Source organism: Delphinapterus leucas, chromosome X (assembly GCF_059928025.1).
Source record: "Delphinapterus leucas isolate spDelLeu-1000000601 "Yukka" chromosome X, BTC_Dleu_Yukka2, whole genome shotgun sequence".
NCBI lineage: Eukaryota > Metazoa > Chordata > Mammalia > Artiodactyla > Monodontidae > Delphinapterus > Delphinapterus leucas.
This window is the reverse complement of record NC_143150.1, coordinates 38677664-38700130: the sequence shown is the minus strand read 5'-3', so window position 1 is coordinate 38700130 and position 22467 is coordinate 38677664. Positions and strand designations below refer to the sequence as shown.

Here is a 22467-nt window from a genome sequence, read left to right as displayed (position 1 = left end):
CCGTATCAAAACTCATGGTACCCTTAATTTATCACAAAATTAGAGATACTGAAAATAAATGCGCTAAGTTGGAAAAATAATAAGAAATAAAACAAGCACATGCCATTTGCAGCAACATGCGTGGACCTAGAGATTGTCATACTGAGTGAAATAAGTCAGACAGAGGAAGACAAATATCATATGATAGCGCTTATATGTGGAATCTAAAAACAGGCTACCAGTGAACTTATCTACAAAACAGAAATAGAGCTACAGATGTAGAAAACAAACTTACGGTTATCAGGGGGCAAAGGCGGGGAGGGATAAATTGGGAGATTGGGATTGACATATACACACTACTATATACAAAATAGATGACTAACAAGTACCTATAGTATAGCACAGGGAACACTACTCAGTACTCTGTAATGGCCTATATGGGAAAAGAATCTAAAAAAGAGTGGATATATGTATATGTATAACTGATTCACTTTGCTGTACATCTGAAACTAACACAACGTTGTAAAGCAACTATACTCCAATACAAATTTAAAAAAAAAGCACAAGCAAAATAGATGGAAAAACTTGAGAAAGGTAAAAATAAAATATGATCAAGATAAAGGGAAGAGAAGGCACAAATAAAATCAGTAAAGAAAAAAGATTATTACCATAAATACAATTAAAATTTTTAGATTACAAGAAAACTCTAAAACTATGTCAATATATTTTAAATTCTAGGTGAAATATACGTTCCGCATGAAACAGAAAACATAAAGTAATAAAATTTTCCTGAGAAAGTAGGACACCTAAGTAGATCAATTACCATAGAAGATTTTGAAACGTTAATGGTCTCCATGAAAAAGCATTGGTTTTGTGGGTGGTTTTATAGAGTTTTATGGACGAAATCTACCAAGTTCTTGAGCAGGTGATTCTCATAGTTTATAAACTGTTTCAGAACATTTTTTTAAAAAGGAAATTCAGTTTAGCAGTATCAATACCAAACCACCAAGGCGATACACTGGAAATAACTATAGTTCAATATCACTTATGAATGTGGAAGTAACAATCTTAAATAAAATATTATCAAATCAGTCCAGAAGTATATTAAACAATATGATATTATGACCAAATAGATTTTACCCTAAGATTACAAGGATGGTTCAACATCACTGTCATTGACCACACTGACGTATTAAAAGAGAATAGGCCAATAGATGCAAAGAAAACAGTAAAATTCAATACATATTCATTTTTAAAAGGAAAAAAAATCCTTAAACTAAGATTGGGGACTTCCCTGGTGATGCAGTGGTTAAGAATCCGCCTGCCAATGCAGGGGACATGGGTTGGAACCCTGGTCCAGGAAGATCCCACATGCCATGGAGCAGCTAAGCCCATGCGCCACAAGTCCTGAACCCATGCACCTAGAGCCTGTGCTGCGCAACAAGAGAAGCCACTACAATGAGAAGCCCATGCACCACAATGAAGAGAAGCCCCTGCTCGCCGCAACTAGAGAAAGCCCACACTCAGCAACGAAGACCCAACATAGCCATACATAAACAAATAAATAAATATATTTAAAAAAACAACTAAGATTAAAAGGGAACTGTTTTGAAGACCTAAATAGACATTTCTCCAGAGAAGACATACAGATGGCCAAGAGGCACATGAAAAGCTGCTCAACATCGCTAATCATTAGAGGAATGCAAATCAAAACTACAATGAGGTATCACCTCACACCAGTTAGAATGGGCATCATCAGAAAATCTACAAACAACAAATGCTGGAGAGGGTGTGGAGAAAAGGGAACCCTTTTGCACTGTTGGTAGGGACGTAAATTGATACAGCCATTATGGAGAACAGTATGGAGGTTCCTCAAAAAACTAAAAACAGAATAACCATATGACCCAGCAATCCCACTACTGGGCATATACCCAGAGAAAACCACAATTCAAAACGACACATGCACCCCAGTGTTCATTGCAGCACTATTTGCAATAGCCAGGTCATGGAAGCAACCTAAATGCCCATTGACAGATGAATGGATAAAGAAGATGTGGCACATATATACAATGGACTACTAGACATAAAAAGGAACAAAACTGGGTCATTTGTAGAGACGTGGATGGATCTAGAGACTGTCATACAGAGGGAAGTAAGAGTAAAACAGATATTGTATATTAACACCTATATGTGAAATCTAGATATTGTATATTAACACATATATGTGGAATCTAGATGAACTGGTTTGCAAGGCTGAAATAGAGGCACAGATGTAGAGAACAAACGTATGGACACGAAGAGGGGAAAGTGGTGGGGGATGGGGTGTTGTGATGAACTGGGAGATTGGGATTGACATATATACACTAATATGTATAAAATGGATAACTAATAAGAACCTGCTGTATAAAAATATAAAATTCAGAAAAATAAAAAAGGAACTGTCTTGGGCTTCCCTGGTGGCACAGTAGTTAAGAATCCCCCTGCCAATGCAGGGGACACGGGTTCGAGCCCTGGTCTGGGAAGATCCCACATGCCATGGAGCAACTAAGCCTGTGCACCACAACTACTGAGCCTGCGCTCTAGCACCCGTGAGCCACAACTACTGAAGCCCGTGCGCCTAGAGCCCGTGCTCCACAACAAGAGAAGCCACCGCAATGAGAAGCCCACGCACCTTCATGAAGAGTAGCCCCCGCTCGCCGCAACTAGAGAAAGCCACACATAGCAACAAAGAACCAAAGTAGCCAAAAGTAAATAAATAAAATAAATAAATTTATATAAATAAAAGGGAACTGTCTTAACTTGATGACAGAATATAAGACTTGATGCCTTATATTCTCTTGAAGCCATCTACTTCATACGGGAAGTACAGGACTGTTCGGGAAATGTCATACTTTTTGGTGAAACATCAGGAGCATTCTCATTAAAGTCAAAAATCAGATAAAGATATGGTCACCAGGGCTTCCCTGGTGGCGCAGTGGTTGGGAGTCCACCTGCTGATGCAGGGGACATGGGTTAGTGCCCCGGTCTGGGAAGATCCCACATGCCGCAGAGCGGCTGGGCCCGTGAGCCATGGCTGCTGAGCCTGTGCGTCCGGAGCCTGTGCTCCGCAACGGGAGAGGCCACAACAACGAGAGGCCCGCGTACCACAAAAAAAAAAAAAAAAAGATATGGTCACCAATACTGTTTGATCTTATACTGAAGATCCCAGCCAGCATACTAAGTCTGGAAAAAAAAGAGGTGTATGGATAAAAAACAAAAAGCAAACCAAATTTTGGTTATTCACAGGCCATGTGATAATCTACCCATAGAGCCTAAAAGAATCAAATGACAAATTACCAGAACTTAGAATGTTTGCAAGGTAGCCAAATATGAGTTGCAAACTTAAATAACTTACCTTCCTCTAAACCAGCAATAAAATAATTAAACGTACAAGAGGACAAAATCCAGTTAACAAAAGTAACAGTCATAAAACTGACGTTAGCAATCAAATTTACCCATGAATAAACCAAACAAAAGATGTGTAAGATCTCTTTCATAACTTTGTAAAATACTATTAAATAATATAAAATTAATAAATGGAAAGATATAATAATTATTACTTGATGCGAGAACTCAATATTATATACAGGCGATTCTACCAAAATTTAATCTTTAAATTCAAATTAATCTCATTCAAAATTTCAATGGCTTTTTAAAATGAAACTGACAAGCTGACTCTGAAATTCACTTAGAAGAGTAAATTTGTAAGTGTAGTGAAGATGGTTTTAAAAAGAACAAAGATGGGCATATTTTCCTTACCAGTTTTGAAAACATTATAAAGCTGTAGTAATGAAAAAGTGTGTTAATGGTGCAGGAACAGATAGTGGAACAGAAGAAAGTCCAGAAACAGAGCCATGTTTACATGAGAACTTTGAGATGCCTCTTTTTTTTCCTGTAAATGGCTTCCTGGTATTTCTGAGATTAAAAAATCATAGTGTCAAAGGAGAGTGAGTAGAGAGTTAGTTATTAGTATATTTCCAAAAGTAATAAAGCTACTTTAAATTAGTCTTTCTTATACTCAAAGTAGTACTTACATTATTGGAACTTTCCATCTTTTCTCTAGATGTTGATTCTCATAGAAAAAACTAAGAACATAACTGGTGTTATACATTAAAGGAAGATCTTATCATTACTTAATGTCTCATTGAGACCCAAAGTAATATGTCTAAAATAAGATCATTTTGATCACTTTTAATGGGTATTTGTTTTTATCTTAGGACTTGCAGTTACAGGTCCTCCTGGGCCCCCTGGCTTTCCTGGGGAAAGGGGCCAGAAAGGTGATGAAGGTCCACCTGGAATTTCCATTCCTGGATCTCCTGGACTTGATGGACAGCCTGGGGCTCCTGGCCTTCCAGGGCCTCCTGGCCCTCCTGGCCCTCACATCCCTCCTAGTAAGCTATAGTTTTTTCCTGTTAAGTTCTATTGTTGTTTTTGTTTTGTCTTTATTTATAAGTGAATCTAGCTGAAGGTTGACATCATTCTTTGTATTTCTGATAGCTAAATATTCTTCCACTGCTTCTACTTTTGATTTTTGGTGATTCTTTGATATTTAGATTTGTTCTTCAAATTATCACTAATATTATATCTTCCTTTTGTTTATAGGTAGTTGTATTAATGCAGAGAAATAACTGAAAATAGATCTCTTTTTTTCTAGCCTATCAGACTTTCTCTTTGTTGTCTTCTGGATATTTTACAAAAATTGACTTGCTGTTCTTGTTTTATCTTATCTCAGGTGATGAGGTATGTGAAGCAGGCCCTCCTGGCCCTCCAGGATCTCCAGGTGATAGAGGACTCCAAGGAGAACAAGGAGTGAAAGGTTTGATTCCCATATTCCTTCATCCTTTGAAATCATCAGCAAAATCCCCTATATCCTCCATCCTACCTCAGCCACTCACTCCCATGGTCATACCCCAAGACCACACATTACCAGTAGTGCACACTTCCATATTTTGATTTCCCGAATCTCATTTTGTGACCACTACATCCTATCTTTCTAGCTTACTACCTCTAATAACCTGACTCCAACATTACTTCACACTCACTGAAACCTACCAACTTTGACTGTCCCTCAACCTTTTGATGTCCTTTCTTCTCTCCTAACCCAGCTTAAATTCCATAATCAATCTCATACATAAACTCTTGACACCTTTGCCCTCCTCTCCTGCCATCGTACTCACTTCAAACAAAAGCACAGCCCTGGTAATTCCAAATTACCACCTCTTCTGAGCCTGTGCCTTCTCTCTTCAAACTTCTAACACCTCCTCTTCCATTCTTATTTTAGGATTCTGACTTTGCTTCCTCCTCCACTGACCAATTGAAGCAATAACAAGGAACTTTCACAGATTGCCGCCACCACCATGTTTACCCACCTATTTGCATCTTGCCCCTATATTCTGCCTTTCTGCCTATTATTCTTACTGCTCCTATCTAAAGCAATTCTTCTGTTTGTACGATAGATTCAGTTTCCTCTTGTTCTCCCCCAAAAATTCATTCCAGAAATTCTTGTCACTCCCATATCATCAATTTTCCCCTTTTACTGGATCATTCCCAGCAGTATACAAATATGCTTTTTTCACCCATCTAAAAATATTTTATCATGATCCCACTTCCCCTGCCTGATACTACGCCATTCCTCTGCTTCCGTTTGGAGCAAAACTCTTCAAGAATTTTCTACTCACTGTCTCTAGATAACTCTACTCTCATTTTCTCTTAAACATACTCCTCAGGACTTCACTCCCCTCCCCCAACCACTCCATAGATGCTGCTTTTGTCAAAGTCATCGGCAGCCTGTTCACTGCCAATTCAAATATCAAGTCTCAGTCCATTATTTCCTTGATTTTTCCACTCTTTAACACTTTCTTCACTTGGTTTTCAGTATATTACATGCTCTGTTTTTCTTCCTACCTTCCTGGCATATTGTATATATTAGATATAGATACAGGTATAGATATGTCTCTCTCTATATATAGATATGTCTCCTCCTATATATACTTTGTCTCTATATGTATATCTCTCCGTATGTATGTCTATCTATTACCTCCCATGTAACTACTGTCTAAATCAAAATATAGAACTTTTCCAAGACTCTAGAAGACTCTTGTGTATCCTATACAGCACTCCCAAAGGTAACCACTGTTGTATCCTCAATCAAACAGTTTGCCTAACTTTGAACTTTGTATAAATGGAATCATACAGTATGGGCTCTTTTATGTCTTAATATTTTATCTGGTTTCTTTTGCTTAATATTATGTCTGTGAGGTATATCCATGTTTTTGTTTGTAGCAGTATTTTTTCACTGCTCTTTGGTATTTCATTGAATGAATATTCCTATTCATATTCATTCTAATGTTAATGGACATTTGGTCTGGGGCTATTATGAATAAAGCTGCTATGAACATTCATATATATAGTAGGACATAAGCATTCATTTCTGTTGTGTAAGCCTGGTAATGGAATTGCTGGATCATAAGGTAGATGTATCTTTGATTCCATAGATAACCACCAAACCATTTTACAAAGAGGATTTAGTTTCCATTTCCCTCATAACTTATTGATCCTGAGCCTCTTTTCTTATAGTCTGTACATTCTTTTTGTAAAATACCTATCTTTTTCTATTTTAATTGGGTTGTTGGATATATGTATCACAAATATATTCTCCCATTCTGGGACTTGCTTTTTTACTCGCGTCTTTCCTTGAACAGAAGTTGTTAATTAAAAGAAGTCAAATTATTAATGTCCTCTTTTATGGTTAGTGCTGTTTATGTCCTGTTTTAGAAATCTTTGCTTATCCCAAGGACCTGATAATATTCCTCTATGTTTTCTTCTAAAAGCTTTATCGTTTTTGCCTTTTACATTTCGACCTTTGATCTGTCATGGAGTCATCCTTGATTCCCTTCTTCTTTTGAATTCTGTATGATCCATGAGAAAACCCTATTGGCTCTACTTTCAGATATGTCCAGAATCTAACCAATTCTCATCATGTTCATTGCTGTCACTCTGGAATGAGCTACTATCTCTCCTAGATCACTTCAGCAGTAGCCACTTATGTGTTTACCCTGTTTCCATCCTTGTACTTAGATTATATTATTAACATAGCAACCAGAGTCATCCTTTTAAAACTTAAGTCATATCATGTTGCTTTTCTGTTTAATTTCTTCTCCTAAATTCTCATTTCACTCACAGTAAAAGCCACAGTCTTTGTGGTAGCCTATGTGATATTTTATGATATGCCACTTGTTATAACCTGTTAACTGTCTGACCTGGTTCCCCTTCCTCACTGTACTCCCACAATCTGTTCTCCTTGATGTTCCTTCTATATGCCAAACATGGCTACTCTTTCTACCTGGACTGCTCTATAGTCGTTATGCACGTGCCATGTCCTTTAAGTTTTTTTAATCACGTGTCATCTTCTCAATGAGGTCTTATCCTGACCACCCTATTTAAAATTGCAACCTGCCACCCACCCCTAAGCATATCCAATTTCACTTACCCAGCCACTGGTAGAATGTAAGCACTGTGAAGGTATGGATTTTGTCTGTTTTGTTTATCAATGTATTACAAACTCCTCGAACAGTGCTTGACACATAGTAGGTGCTCAGTAAATATTTATCAAGTAAATTGATTCTAGATATAGGCTTCTCCAGCTACACTGTTAGGTAAGAATATTGTCCCTTAGTGCTAACTTCTTTAGAACCTATCTGAAGAAGGTATATGTACCCCTTCAAGTAAAATTTGTTTTTTATTATGGTTTTCTCTAGGTGACAAAGGTGACACCTGCTTCAACTGTATTGGAACTGGTGTTTCAGGGCCTCCAGGTGAACCTGGTTTGCCAGGTCTTCCAGGTCCCCCAGGTAACACATTTTTCCTCAGGGCAACCTTAAAAATATTTCTTGGCTAGATATTAGTGAGCTTATAGTTTTAAATGATGCCAGTGTCTCATTTTATGACTAGTCACTCACATCCATAAATAATTAAATATGAAATGTCACTGTCTGCTGTGAAATAAATTATGCTCTTGCTTCCAGTAGCTGAAGCTACCACCATTTTCTATTAAAGAATTTCGACAGTATTACTCCAGGAAAAATATCTTCCTTATTTTCCATATGGTGAGGAAAATAACTTATACAGAGTCAGACTTCTTTATTCCAGAAAACTGGGGAAAATGTTCATAATACCTGACCCCTGAATATGGTTTTCAGTGGCCAAGATTCTAGTCATTGGGATGTATCACATGTTGTCATTAAGAAACGGTCTTCTACCAGAGTTTGGCAATCAACTGCCAATATTCCTCTTTATTTTTTTTAATTTTTAAAAATTAAAAAAATTAAAATGTTCTTTCTTTTTTTAAAAAAATTGTTATTGGAGTATAGTTGATTTAAATGTTGTGTTAGTTTCATGTGTACAGCAAAGTGAATCAGTTATACATATACATATATCCAGTCTTCTTTAGATTCTTTTCCCATATAGGCCATTACAGAGTATTGAGTAGAGTTCCCTGTGCTATACAGTAGGTCCTTATTAGTTATCTATTTTATGTATAGTAGTGTGTATATGTCAATTCCAGTCTCCCAATTTATCCCCCTCCTCCCTTACCCCCCTTGTAGCCATAAGTTTATTTTCTTCATCTGTAACTCTGTTTCTGTTTTGTAGATAAGTTCATTTGTACTCTGTTTGTAAATTCCACATATAAGTGATATCATATGATATTTGTCTTCCTCTTTCTATATATAACTCCCCCTTCCCCATTTCCAGCTCTTTTACTCAACTGCCTCTTGGGGTTTCCCAGGATTATATTCTCTTGAAATCACACTTCATGTCTGAGTCAGTCAGGGCTGAGAATAGATACCAGATCTCTTACCTTTCTGTCTAGTGTGTCTGCCAAACACACATTTGGTGTTTGGAAATAGATTTTCAGCAAGTCTTATAGCTGCCCCTACAAGTTAATCATCTAGCCTTGTACTTCCAGTCTAGTGGTTTTCAAACTTGGGAGTGCATCAGAATTACTTGGAGGGCTTGTTAAAACCCAGATTCCTGGGTCCCACCCCCCCCCCCAAATTTCTGATTTAGTAGACCTGGGGTGGAGGGCCCAAGAATTAGCATTTCTAACCAGTGCCCAGGTGATGCTGATGCAGCTGGTCCAGGGACCCGTTTTGAGAGCACTGCTTTAGTAATATTTCCTCTAGTCTTTGAGCACCAATCCTTTCTCATAAACCAAATTTTAGGGAGTGACAAACCAAAGAAAGAACTGGTAGGAATCTAGGAAAATTGTTTAAGTAAGAACAAAGAAAGATACACAGACTTTGTCCTTATCTCCTCACCTTGGCAATGGGGTGGTTATAAGAGCAGAGCATTTCTGTGCATAGTACTTGGTAGCTGCGAGCTCTGAGAGGATTTGGAATTGGAAATACCTAAGGATACAATGCTGTATGTACCAGGAAATGTTAGCTTTACCTAAAAGAAAGGATGATCTCCTCGCCTTCAGAGCATAGAATAGAAAGATCAAAATGTGACTTGTTAAATGGGATTGAATGGCATTCTTATTTTTTAATTAATTAATTAATTTATTTCTTGGCTGTGTTGGGTCTTCATTGCTGCAGTGGGCTTTCTCTAGTTGTGGTGAGCGTGGGCTACTCTTCGTCACGGTGCGTGGGCTTCTCATTGCGGTGGCTTCTCTTGTTGCGGAGCATGGTCTCTAGGCGCACGGGCTTCAGTAGTTGTGTCTCGCAGGCTCTAGAGCTCAGGCTCAGCAGTTGTGCCGCATGGGCTTAGTTGCTCCACAGCATGTGGGATCTTCCCAGACCAGGAATCGAACCCGTGTCCCCCGCATTGGTGCATTGGCAGGCAGATTCTTAACCACTGCACCACTGGGGAAGTCTGGCATTCTTATTTTAAAACTTGACTTCCTGACTTGCTGATTTTTATATGAGCTTTGTCAGGATTTCAAGCTCAAAGCTCACATTACTCTGTGTGTGTGTGTGTGTGTGTGTGTGTGTGTGTGTGTGTGTGTATTAGGATCTCTTGGTTTCCCTGGACAGAAGGGTGAAAAAGGACACGCTGGTGTAACCGGTCCCAAAGGATTAACAGTAAGTTTTGAGTATATCATATAACAAAAGAAGTAGAAGAAACCCATTTACACTTTGATTTTCACTTGTGGATATATATAAAAGAAATTTCATTTTCTTATTACGATATATTTGATTCTTTCACTCGCGCTGACTCATATGTCTCACTTGACTCATAACTTGGTACACTAAATGTTATTGGGCAGGTTGATGGGATAAACTGGAGAAAGTATTAGAAAAAAAGAAACTGAGTTTCTTTTTCTCTCTTTTCTTTTTCCCCTCTTTATTGCCCCCCCCCCCCCGCCCTCCTCAGGGCATACCAGGAGCTCCAGGCGCTCCAGGCTTTCCCGGACCTAAAGGTGAACCTGGTGACATCCTCACTTTTCCAGGAATGAAGGGTGACAAAGGAGATTTGGGTTCTCCTGGAGCTCCAGGGCTTCCTGGTTTACCTGGCACCCCTGGACAGGATGGATTGCCAGGGCTTCCTGGCCCCAAAGGAGAACCTGTGAGTTGGTTTGATGTTCTTGGTTTTGTCATGTCAAATTGTTAGTGATGTTTCCTAGGATAGGCCTGGTGCTGAGATGAACATGTAATCAATGCTTAAAAGAATGTGATTATATATAGTAATGGTACATTGTTATTGACTACATAGGGTTTCTTTACAGTTCTTTTCTCAGTGGTTTTATTAATTATTTCTGCTTAACCCACTGCTATATTGAGTAATATTTGCTATGACTAGGTAGGCAGGAGGTTAAGATGCTTATGGGTCACTGTGAGGTTCCCCTTTTCTTATCCCACTTAGCCTTGTCTGGTTTTTTTTAGACTGGGCAACAAAAGACTAATTTGGTTTTTATATAAAGTAAGCTTAGAGATTAGTGTGAGTAGATGGCCGTGTGAAATGTGCCATGGAGCCTACAGATTGAAGATAAATGAGTAGATTCTTATTTTGTGCACAACACACAGCCCAGGATATTTAGGTAGAAAGTGCTGTTTTATTAAATGTTAGCTAGGCTGTAAACTTCTTGACTTCATGAACACAGAGATTTTTGCCAATTTTTATTCTTTGCTTTATCACCAGCACCTGGCACATAGTAGGAACTCAAAAATATTTGTTAAAAGAATGAATAAGTAGAGTGATCACACATACCACCCCATAATAACACACACTTATGCAGTTTTTAAGAACTATTTATGGCTGTATCATTTCTCTAGTTGTACTTAGTAATACCAACCTACAGATAGCTGTTATATCTATGTTTCTGTATTAAATTTTTCCCTTTTCAGGGTGGAATTGCTTTTAAGGGTGAAAGAGGTCCCCCTGGGAACCCAGGTTTGCCAGGTCTCCCAGGAAATAGGGGGCCTATGGGCCCTCTTGGTTTTGGCCCTCCAGGCCCACCAGGTGAAAAAGGCATACAAGGTGTAGCAGGAAATCCAGGCCAGCCAGGAATACCAGGTGACTTTATTATGGTTGTTTTGTTTTTAGTTTGGTGCTTAAAAGCAGAAATGTATTTATTATCTTTTGGCCATTCTTGGCTTCTTTTTATGAGAGTTGTGTTTCTGTCGCCATTTATATTTGGGCCTTTTCAGAGCTTCTTAGCAGGGAAACATAAATGTGTGTGTGTGTGTGTTTTAAGAGGGGCTTCTCTTTAAATTTTTTGACTATATTTATTGTTACTGTTGTTGTTTTTAAGTGCATGATATATATAATGTACATGATATATATAATGCAAAGTTTAACAAATATAATGGAAACACACACATAACTAGCACACACGTCAAGAAACAACATTGCCAGCATCCTCGAAACCCCTATCCTCCTCTCTCTGTTCTTTCCTGATCATAATCCCCTTCCATTTCTCCAAAGGTAAACACTGTCCTGACTTTTGCATAATTTCCTTCCATATACAGTTTTATCACCTAGATATGTATTCCTATCAAAGTACTTTAATTATGCTTCTTTTTGAGTGTTATATTAATGGAAGCATAGGGTAAGTATTCTTTATGTTAACTTTGTGTATGGATATAGCATATTCATTTTCACTGCTGTACAGTATCCCACTGTGTGTGTGTGTGTATGTGCGTGTATCACCGTTGCTTTATGCATTCTATTGTTAATGGACAGTTGGGTTATTTATAGTTCAGGCCTATTATGAATAATGCTTCTATGTGCATTCTTTTATATATATTTCTGGTGTACATGTGCATACACTGCTCTGTGACAGAGATCAGCAAACTACAACTCTGGCCCTCCACATGTTGTCATAAATGAAAATTTTATTTGAACACATCCACAGCCATTCACTATTGTTTATGCCTGCTTTTGCACTACTACTGCAGAGTTGTTGTTGCTACAGAGACCAGATGGCCCACAAAGCCTAAAGTATATGCTGTCTGGTCCTTTACAGAAAAAATTTGCCAATCCCTAGGCTAGGGTATATATTTAAGATTAGCATTCTTGAGGCATAGAATAAATACATCTTCAGCTTTACTAGATAATTCCAAACTACGTCCAAAGCAATTGTACCAATTTATACTCCCACCAGCAGTATTAGAGGTTTCTTGTTGCTCTGTATCCTCATAAGTATTTTGTATTGTTAGACTTTTTCATTTTTGCCAATCTGTTGAGTGTGATATATCTCATGGCAGTTTTATTTTATATTTCTCTGATTATATTAATGTTTACCACCTTTTCATATGTTTGTTGACCATTTGAATTTCTCTTTGTGAAATGTCTATTCAAGTGTTTTGACCATTTTTTCTTTTGGATTGTTTCTTTTTCTTATTGATTTGGAGGAATATATGTGTGTGTGTGTGTGTGTGTGTGTGTGTGTGTGTATATAATTTGTATTAGTTCTTTATTAGCTATTTATTTTGTAAAATCTTAATTCACTATGGCTTGCCATTTTCACTCTCTGTATGGTGTCTTCAATGAACAGAAATCACTTCGAATGTAGTCAAATATATCACCCTTTTCTCTTTCATGGTTAGTGCTTTTTATGTCATGTTTAAGAAATCCATCTTTGTCCTGAGCCTATTTCAAATTCTTATTTCAATTAATGAGAAGTAGTTGTACTTGGACTTTGCACACATAAAACCTTAACGTACCACTAGTTAACCAAAAATAAGTATTTTTCTTTTGACCTACATTTAGAAAATATTTTTATAGATGCCTAATATTTTTATGGATGCCGTCTTCATGGAAACCCTTAATACTGTCATCTACTTTTATCTTTGAAATTGCATCCTTCTGTTTAGTATCTTCCTTGAAAATATATACAGGATTGTTCTTCTCATGGATTTTTGTTAGTTTGAATTTTTAGAAGATTGTAAGTACTTTCTTTTTTGTTTTAATTAGCAGAGATCTTTAGTCAAGTGAACACTTCCCATTCACTATTAATTCCCACTTGTTCTTAGGTCCTAAAGGTGATCCAGGTCAGACCATAACACAGCCAGGGAAGCCTGGCTTGCCTGGTAACCCAGGCAGAGATGGTGAAGTAGGTCTTCCAGGTATGTGAGGAATTTATTTGACCATGTCTTCAACACTTGTTGGTTTCTGTCTTTGGCTACTTCCAAAAAACTGCTGTTTCTCCGTAGGTGAACCTGGACTCCCAGGCCAGCCAGGCTTGCCAGGTATACCTGGTAGCAAAGGAGAACCAGGTATCCCTGGAATTGGGCTTCCTGGACCACCTGGTCCCAAAGGTATGTAGGACTGGGTAGCAGGCAAGGTAGGTTAGCTGGTTAGTATGATATTATTCTTTGATATAGCTCACAAAACAGATAAAGTATATTCGTGCAACTTTTTTCTATGTGCAATAAAGAATGTAAGGGGAAAGTCACAGCATGTATGTACTATAGTTTCATTGTCTTTATGTAAAACATTCCAGACAAGAAAATATCTAAATCCTAGATATGCAAAAATGATATACAAGCTTTAAATATCACAGTAATTATTGTCTTTTGTGTTCACCACTGTATTTTCAGGGCTCAGAAAAGTCCTGGCACATATTAAGCGCTCAATAGATATTTGTTAAATGAATGAATTGTATTAAACAGAAAACATATTTATTGCACACTTATATCCAAGTAATGTTTTATCCTAAATCATATTCTCTTGATTTACTGAAATTTTTAGGGCTGTTGCTTCAGTTATGCTTTATTCTTCACAGAATTTCTTTTCTCATGAATGGAAAGAGTGTGCATTGGTCTGAGATCAGTGCTTAAACATGTCCTTAATCATTTATGCTACATGACTTCAAAAGAGTCAGATTTGATTTTATGTGTATATATGTGTATAATATCTGCAATTTTTTTACATCTTTATTGGAGCATAATTGCTTTACAATGGTGTGTTAGTTTCTGCTTTATAAAAAAGTGAATCAGCTATACGTATACGTATATGCCCATATCTCCTCCCTCTTGTGTCTCCCTCCCACCCTCTCTATCCCACCCCTCAAGGTGGTCACAAAGCACTGAGCTGATCTCCCTGTGCTATGTGGCTGCTTCCCCCTAGCTCTCTATTTTACATTTGCTAGTGTATATATGTCCATGCCACTCTCTCACTCCGTCCCAGCTTACCCTTCCCCATCCCTGTGTCCTCAAGTCCATTCTCTACGTCTGCATCTTTATTCCTGTCCTGCCCCTAGATTCTTCACATCCATTTTTTTTTAGATTCCATGTATATGTGTTAGCTTATGGTATTTGTGTTTCTCTTTCTGACTTGCTTCACTCTGTATAACAGTCTCTAGGTCCATCCACCTCACTACAAATAACTCAATTTTGTTTCTTTTTATGGCTGAGTAATATTCCATTGTTTATATGTGCCACATCTTCTTTATCCATTCATCTGTCGATGGACATTTAGGTTGCTTCCATGTCCTGGCTATTGTAAATAGTGCTGAAATGAACATTGTGGTACATGACTCTTTTTGAATTATGGTTTTATCAGGGTATATGCCCAGTAGTGGGATTGCTGGGTTGTATGGAAGTTCTATTTTTAGTTTTTTGAGGAACCTCCATACTGTTCTCCATAGTTGCTGTATCAATTTACATTCCCACCAACAGTGCAAGAAGGTTCCCCTTTCTCCACACCCTCTCCAGCATTTATTTCTTTGTAGATTTTTTGAAGCTGGCCATTCTGACTGGTGTGAGGTGATACCTCATTGTAGTTTGGATTTGCATTTCTCTAATGATTAGTGATATTGAGCATCCTTTCATGTGTTTGTTGGGGATCTGTATATCTTCTTTGGAGAAATGTCTATTTAGGTCTTCTGCCCATTTTTGGATTGGGTTGTTTGTTTTTTTGATATTGAGCTACATGAGCTGCTTATAAATTTTGGAGATTAATCCTTTGTCAGTTGCTTCATTTGCATATATTTTCTCCCATTCTGAGGGTTGTCTTTTCATCTTCTTTATGTTTTCCTTTGCTGTGCAAAAGCTTTGCAGTTTCATTAGGTCCCATTTGTTTATTTTTGTTTTTATTTCCATTTCTCTAGGAGGTGGGTCAAAAAGGATCTTGCTGTGATTTATGTCATAGAGTGTTCTGCCTATGTTTTCCTCTAAGAGTTTTATGGTGTCTGGCCTTACATTTATGTCTTTAATCCATTTTGAGTTTATTTTTGTGTATGGTGTTAGGGAGTGTTCTAATTTCATTCTTTTACATGTAGCTGTCCAGTTTTCCCAGCACCACTTATTGAAGAGGCTGTATTTTCTCCATTGTATATTCTTGCCTCCTTTATCAAAAATAAGGTGACCATATGTGTGTGGGTTTATCTCTGGGCTTTCAATCCTGTTCCATTGGTCTATATTTCTGTTTTTTGTGCCAGTGCCATACTGTCTTGATTACTGTAGCTTTGTAGTATAGTCTGAAGTCCAGGAGCCTGATTCCTCCAGCTCCATTTTTCTTTCTCAAGCTCGCTTTGGCCATTCTGGGTCTTTTGTTTTTCTATACAAATTGTGAAATTTTTTGTTTTAGTTCTGTGAAAAATGCCATTGGTAGTTTGATAGGGATTGCATTGAATCTGTAGATTGCTTTGGGTAGTAGAGTCATTTTCACAGTGTTGATTCTTCCAGTCCAAGGGCATGGTATATCTCTCCATCTGTTTGTATCATCTTTAATTTCTTTCATCAGTGTCTTATAGTTTTCTGCATTACAGGTCTTTTGTCTCCTTAGGTAGGTTTATTCCTAGGTATTTTATCCTTTTGGTTGCAATGGTAAATGGGAGTGTTTCCTTAATTTCTCTTTCAGATTTTTCATCATTAGTGTATAGGAATGCAAGAGATTTCTGTGCATTAATTTTGTATCCTGCTACTTTGCTAAATTCATTGATTAGCTCTAGTAGTTTTCTGGTAGCATCTTTAGGATTCTCTATGTATAGTATCATGTCATCTGCAAACAGTGACAGCTTTATTTCTTCTTTTCCGATTTGGATTCCTTTTATTTCCTTTTCTCCTCTGATTGCTGTGGCTGAAACTTCCAAAACTATGTTGAATAATAGTGGTGAGAGTGGACAACCTTGTTACTGATCTTAAAGGAAATGGTTTCAGTTTTTCACCATTGAGAACGATGTTGGCTGTGGGTTTGTCATATATGGGCTTTATTATGTTGAAGTAAGTTCCCTCTGTGTCTACTTTCTGGAGGGTTTTTATTGTAAATGGGTGTTGAATTTTGTCAAAAGCTTTTTCTGCATCTGTTGAGAGGATCATATTGTTTTTCTCCTTCAATTTGTTAATGTGGTTTATCACATTGATTGATTTGCGTATATTGAATCCTTGCACTCCTGGGATAAACCCCACTTCATCATGTTGTATGATCCTTTTAATGTGCTGTTGGATTCTGTTTGCTAGTATTTTTTGAGAATTTTTGCATCTATGTTCATCAGTGATATTGGCCTGTAGTTTTCTTTCTTTGTGACATCTTGGTCTGGTTTTGGTATCAGGGTGATGGTGGCCTCATAGAATGAGTTTGGGACGGTTCCTCCCTTTGTTATATTTTGGAAGAGTTTGAGAAGGATAGGTATTAGCTCTTCTCTAAATGTTTGAAAGAATTCGCCTGTGAAGCCATCTGGTCCTGGGCTTCTGTTTGTGGGAAGATTTTTAATCACAGTCTCAATTTTAGTGCTTGTGATCGGTCTGTTTATATTTTCTGTTTCTTCCTGGTTCAGTCTCGGAAGGCTGTGCCTTTCTACGAATTTGTCCATTTCTTCCAGTTTGTCCATTTTATTGGCATATAGTTGCTTGTAGTAATCTCATGATCCTTTGTATTTCTGCAGTGTCAGTTGTTACTTCTCCTTTTTCATTTCTAATTCTATTGATTTGAGTCTTTCCCTTTTTTTCTTGATGAGTCTGACTAATGGTTTATCAATTTTGTTTATCTTCTCAAAGAACCAGCTTTTAGTTTTATTGATCATTTCTATTGTGTCCTTCATTTCTTTTTCATTTATTTCTGATCTGATCTTTATGATTTCTTATCTTCTGCTAACTTTGGGTTTTTTGTTCTTCTTTCTCTAATTCCTTTAGATGTAATGTTAGGTTGTTTATTTGAGATTTTTCTTGTTTCTTGAGGTAGGATTGTATTGCTATATACTTCCCTCTTATAGGTACTTTTGCTGCATCCCATAGGTTTTGGGTCATCGTGTTTTCATTGTCATTTGTTTCTAGGTACTTTTTGATTTCCTCTTTGATTTCTTCAGTTATCTCTTGGTTATTTACTAGCATTTTGTTTAGCCTCCATGCGTTTGTATTTTTTACAGATTTTTTCCTGTAATTGATATCTAGTCTCATAGTATTGTGGTTGGAAAAGATACTTGGTACGATTTCAGTTTTCTTAAATTTACCAAAGCTTGACTTGTGACCCACGATATGATCTATCCTGGAGAATGTTCCATGAGCACTTGAGAGGAAAGTGTATTCTGTTGTTTTTGGATGGAATGCCCTTAAATATCAATTAAGTCCATCTTGTTTAATATGTCATTTAAAGCTTGTGGTTCCTTATTTATTTTCTGCAATTGTTTTTAGATCACTTCCAGAATTATGTAGTAGGTCTTTTATCATACTGTATCCAAATGTAAGCAGAAGAAAAGTTTCTCTGCATTTTTGTGTTGGATTCATTCCTTATTTTTAGTTCTGTCGCGTTGGTAATAGCTTTGATTTTCCTTAGAAGAGCATATCTTCCACACACATTAGCCCTATATGACAATAATAGGGAACCATATAGTGATTGAGAGAGAATATCAGGTATCTGTAAGGCTTAGTCTGAAGTAGTCATCTAGAATGTCATTGTGGTTTTACCATCTTACTGTAGTCACTAAGCATGATTGAATAGGGTGAAAATGTGGGTTTGGGAGTTTGGGTATCTTTCTTACAGTGTCTTCTCTTTGGAGATTAAAAAATGGCTTCTAATTTTACAGGTTTCCCTGGAATTCCAGGACCTCCAGGAGTACCTGGGACACCTGGAAGAATTGGTCTAGAAGGTCCTTCTGGGCCACCAGGCTTTCCAGGACTAAAGGTCTGAGACATTTTAATTTATTTTTTGTTCTTTTTCTATTCCCCCTACCTTCCTTAGCCTTCTCTATTTTGATTTAGACATCATCCCAAGGCTTCACTGTATAAATAAAACTTAACTTATTGTATTTTTATTTAAAAATATTTAATTCCAAATACTTTTTAATAGTCCAAGGGGTCAAATTTGAAGCAAAAAAAAAGAAGTTTCTGAACCTGTTTAGAGTGACTGGTTATATGATGAGATGAGATGAGAGAATACAATCATCAGCTTCCCCTGTGCTTTTCTGTAATACCATCATTCCATTTAATCTCTGTCCATGTCTGTGTGATGTTTGGTTGAAATGGTGTTGAATATCATGCCAAGTACTTCTCATACGTTTCCCCTCTGTCCCAATTCCATCCCAGATACTTAATGCAAATCATTGCTATCGACTTAGTACTAATAATGGTACTGTGTTTGAGTTGGTTTCTGTCCCTCTTACTACATTTTAGCTAATGTAAAATTTTCCTTAGTCAGTCTTCAGCAAACTGCCATGGTACGTAATTATCCTAACTGTTCCTGTATTTTCTCTGTGTTTAATTAATTTAAACTTCCTGTGTTTTTATGATTACTATCAATAACTTTTTTCCATGGGAAGAAAAATTGACCATGGCTACAGTTGTCATGAGAAATCACTTCTCTATTGATTGTTTTTATTTTATTATTAACCTTTTCAAAAAAATGCAAAAGTAAAAGGAATAATACAGTGAACTTTCATATATCCATCACTCAGATTCCAAATTATCAAGATTTTATCATATTTGCTTCATCTACGCTTTTTTTCTTTGCTGAAGTATTTTAACCCAAATCTCAATACTGTGTCATTTCACCTATAAATATCTATACTTCAGTATTCATCTCTAAGTAAACAGATATTATATAGAAAACCCACAATTCTTTTATCATACTTAGTCAAATTTAAAATAATCATCTAATACAGTACCCAGTCTGTAATCATATTTCATCACTTCGGTTCTTTAATCTCATGCTGCCTCAGTTATTTCTTTTTTGTCCTGAAACCAGACCAAATAATTCAATTTGTTTTACTAAGCCCAGTTTCCTATCCTTCCAGATGTTCTGTCCTGCATGCCAATTACTTTTCATTTAATTATCCTACTCCCTTTGCCATGGCGGGGGGGATATTACCTTGTATTTTCTGCTTTAAATTCTCTGTAGTGAACAGTAAACACCAAGAAAGTCATGGGAGTCTTTGTTGTGTTTTATCATGTGTATGCTCAAGGGAGAACCAGGATTTGGGCTACCTGGGCCACCTGGGCCTCCAGGACTCCCAGGTTTCAAAGGAATACTTGGTCCAAAAGGGGATCGTGGTTTCCCAGGACCTCAAGGTCCTCCAGGACAAGCTGGCTTGGATGGGCTACCTGGACCAAAAGGTATGGAGGCTGTTGCTACTTCTCAATTTGCTTTTAAATTTATAGAAATTGAAACTGTTGTGACAGTTTATGGGTGATAATCCCAATTAACTAGAAAGCCTATGCTGCCATTCTATCATGGCTTTCTTTTTTAATCCTCCATTGGTATATGTTGTGTTTTATTTCATTGTATAGATGATACAATAATATATGTATTGAAGTAACACTTTTGTAAAAGTCTTCCCTTTACCCCATATCCATCCATTATGTTCCTCCCCATCCTATATGTAGCCATTTTTTAGTTACTTATTTGTCCTTCTGGTGTTCCTTCATACAAATACAAGCCAATAAGAATATATATATATATACACTTTAACATCTTTATTGGAGTATAATTGCTTTACAATGGTGTGTTAGTTTCTGCTTTATAACAAAGTGAATCAGCTATACATATACATACGTCCCCATATCTCCTCCCTCTTGCATCTCCCTCCCACCCTCCCTATCCCACCCCTCTAGGTGGTCACAAAGCACTGAGCTGATCTCCCTGTGCTAAAGAAGAATAAAGAATATATGTATTTTTATTTACTACCTTTCTCAAAAGATAGAGTACTACCTTTTGCACTTTACTTATTTCATTTAACTTTATATTCTAGAGAATCCTCCATGTTAGTACATAGAGATTGTGATTTTTTTAAAAATAGTTGCCTAGTATTGGATTGCTTGGGTATGCCATGTTTTATTCTACCGGTTGCTAGTTGCTAGACTGTGTTTTTGGCAATATTTTCTTATTAGAAATAATGCCACACTGAATAATCTTGCATACATGTTGTTCATGTGTGTACAGGTGTAATGTTAGAATAGAGTAATAAAAATGGGTTTTCTGAATGGAAGGGCAAATGCATTTCTAGATATTGACAGATTCCTCTCCATTTGTACCTTTTTATACTCCCCCCCAAAATGTATGGGTGTGCTTGTTTCCCCACAGCCTTGCTAAATGAGTATGTTGATAAACTCTTGGATTTTTGCCAAACTGTTGGAAACAAGTAGGTATCTCAGTATAGTTTTTTAAACATTTTATTGTGAAAAATCTCAAACACACAGAAAAATTAACAAGAACTGTGCAGTGAAAACCCATCTATCTACCACCTAGATTCTACAATTCACATTTTATCTCTCTGCCAACATTTAATTTTTTTTTTTGCGGTACGCGGGCCTCTCACCTCTGTGGCCTCTCCTGTTGTGGAGCACAGGCTCTGGATACGCAGGCCCAGCGGCCATGGCTCACGGGCCCAGCCGCTCTGCGGTATGTGGGATCCTCCCGCTCTGGGGCACGAACCCATGTCCCCCGCATCAGCAGGCAGACTCTCAACCACTTAGCCACCAGGGAAGCCCCCAACATTTAATTTTTAAAAAATTTTTTATATAAAGCAAAGTAGAAAGAAGTTTACAGTGACTACTGTATACCCACCATTAATATTCTATCAACATTTTACTATGCATGATTTGTCACGTATTTGTTCATCCCTTTCTACTTTCATTGACTTATTTTTAATGCGTTTCAAAATAAATTACAGTAGCAATGCACTTCTCCCTAAAGACTGCAGCATGCATGTCTATGGTTGTTCTTTTTCTTTTGATACACTACCAAATGTAAAATAGATAGCTAGTGGGGAGCAGCCACATAGCACAGGGAGATCAGCTTGGTGCTTTGTGACCACCTGGAGGGGGGGGATAGGGAGGGTGGGAGGGAGGGAGGCGCAAGAGGGAAGAGGTATGGGAACATATGTTTATGTATAACTGATTCATTTTGTTGTAAAGCAGAAACTAACACACCATTGTAAAGCAATTATACCCCAATAAAGATGTTAAAAAAATGAAATGTGCAAATCTTAAGAGTACATTTTCTGGATTTTAACAGATGCATACTCCTGTTTAACCAAACCCCTATCAAGATATGATCCCAGAAATTTTCCTTTTGCCCCTTTCCTCAGTCCTAACACCAATATCCACAGTGGCAACCATACGGTAATGATTTTTTTCATCAAAAATTAATTCTACCTGTTCTAGAAATCCTTTGGAATTATACAGCATGTACTTTCTTTGTAAGGCTTCCTTCACTCAGATTATTGTTTTTGAGATTCATTCATGTTGTTGTGTTTATCAGTAGTCCTTTTTTTTTAATGAGCATTTCATTGTATAAGTATACCAAAGTTTGTTTATCCATTCTCCGTAGATGGACACCTGGACTGTGTCAAAGTGTTTGGCTATTATGAGGGAAACTCTTAAGAACATTCTTTTACAACTTTTTTTTAATGGACATGTGCTTTCATTATGCTTGAGTAAATACCTAAGAGTAGAATTGTTGGGTCATAAGACAGGTGCATGTTAGTTGTATAAGACACTACTAGACCTTTTTCAGGGAACCCTTGTACATCGTTGGTAGGAATGTAAATTGGTACACCCACTGTAGAAAACA

General features: G+C 37.2%; 1 protein-coding gene across 1 annotated transcript in view; it reads left to right on the top strand.

Moving 5' to 3' along the window:
• The window catches only part of COL4A5 (collagen type IV alpha 5 chain), a 226061-nt gene that overhangs the window by 137964 nt on the left and 65630 nt on the right, over nucleotides 1-22467 (top strand). Inside the window, exons 20-29 of the mRNA XM_022556743.2 lie at nucleotides 4236-4409; nucleotides 4751-4834; nucleotides 7776-7868; nucleotides 10030-10100; nucleotides 10393-10584; nucleotides 11364-11532; nucleotides 13494-13586; nucleotides 13674-13778; nucleotides 18485-18582; nucleotides 19859-20009. Of these exons, the coding sequence (XP_022412451.1) occupies nucleotides 4236-4409; nucleotides 4751-4834; nucleotides 7776-7868; nucleotides 10030-10100; nucleotides 10393-10584; nucleotides 11364-11532; nucleotides 13494-13586; nucleotides 13674-13778; nucleotides 18485-18582; nucleotides 19859-20009 (1230 nt within the window). The remainder of the gene's footprint in view (nucleotides 1-4235; nucleotides 4410-4750; nucleotides 4835-7775; nucleotides 7869-10029; nucleotides 10101-10392; nucleotides 10585-11363; nucleotides 11533-13493; nucleotides 13587-13673; nucleotides 13779-18484; nucleotides 18583-19858; nucleotides 20010-22467) is intronic.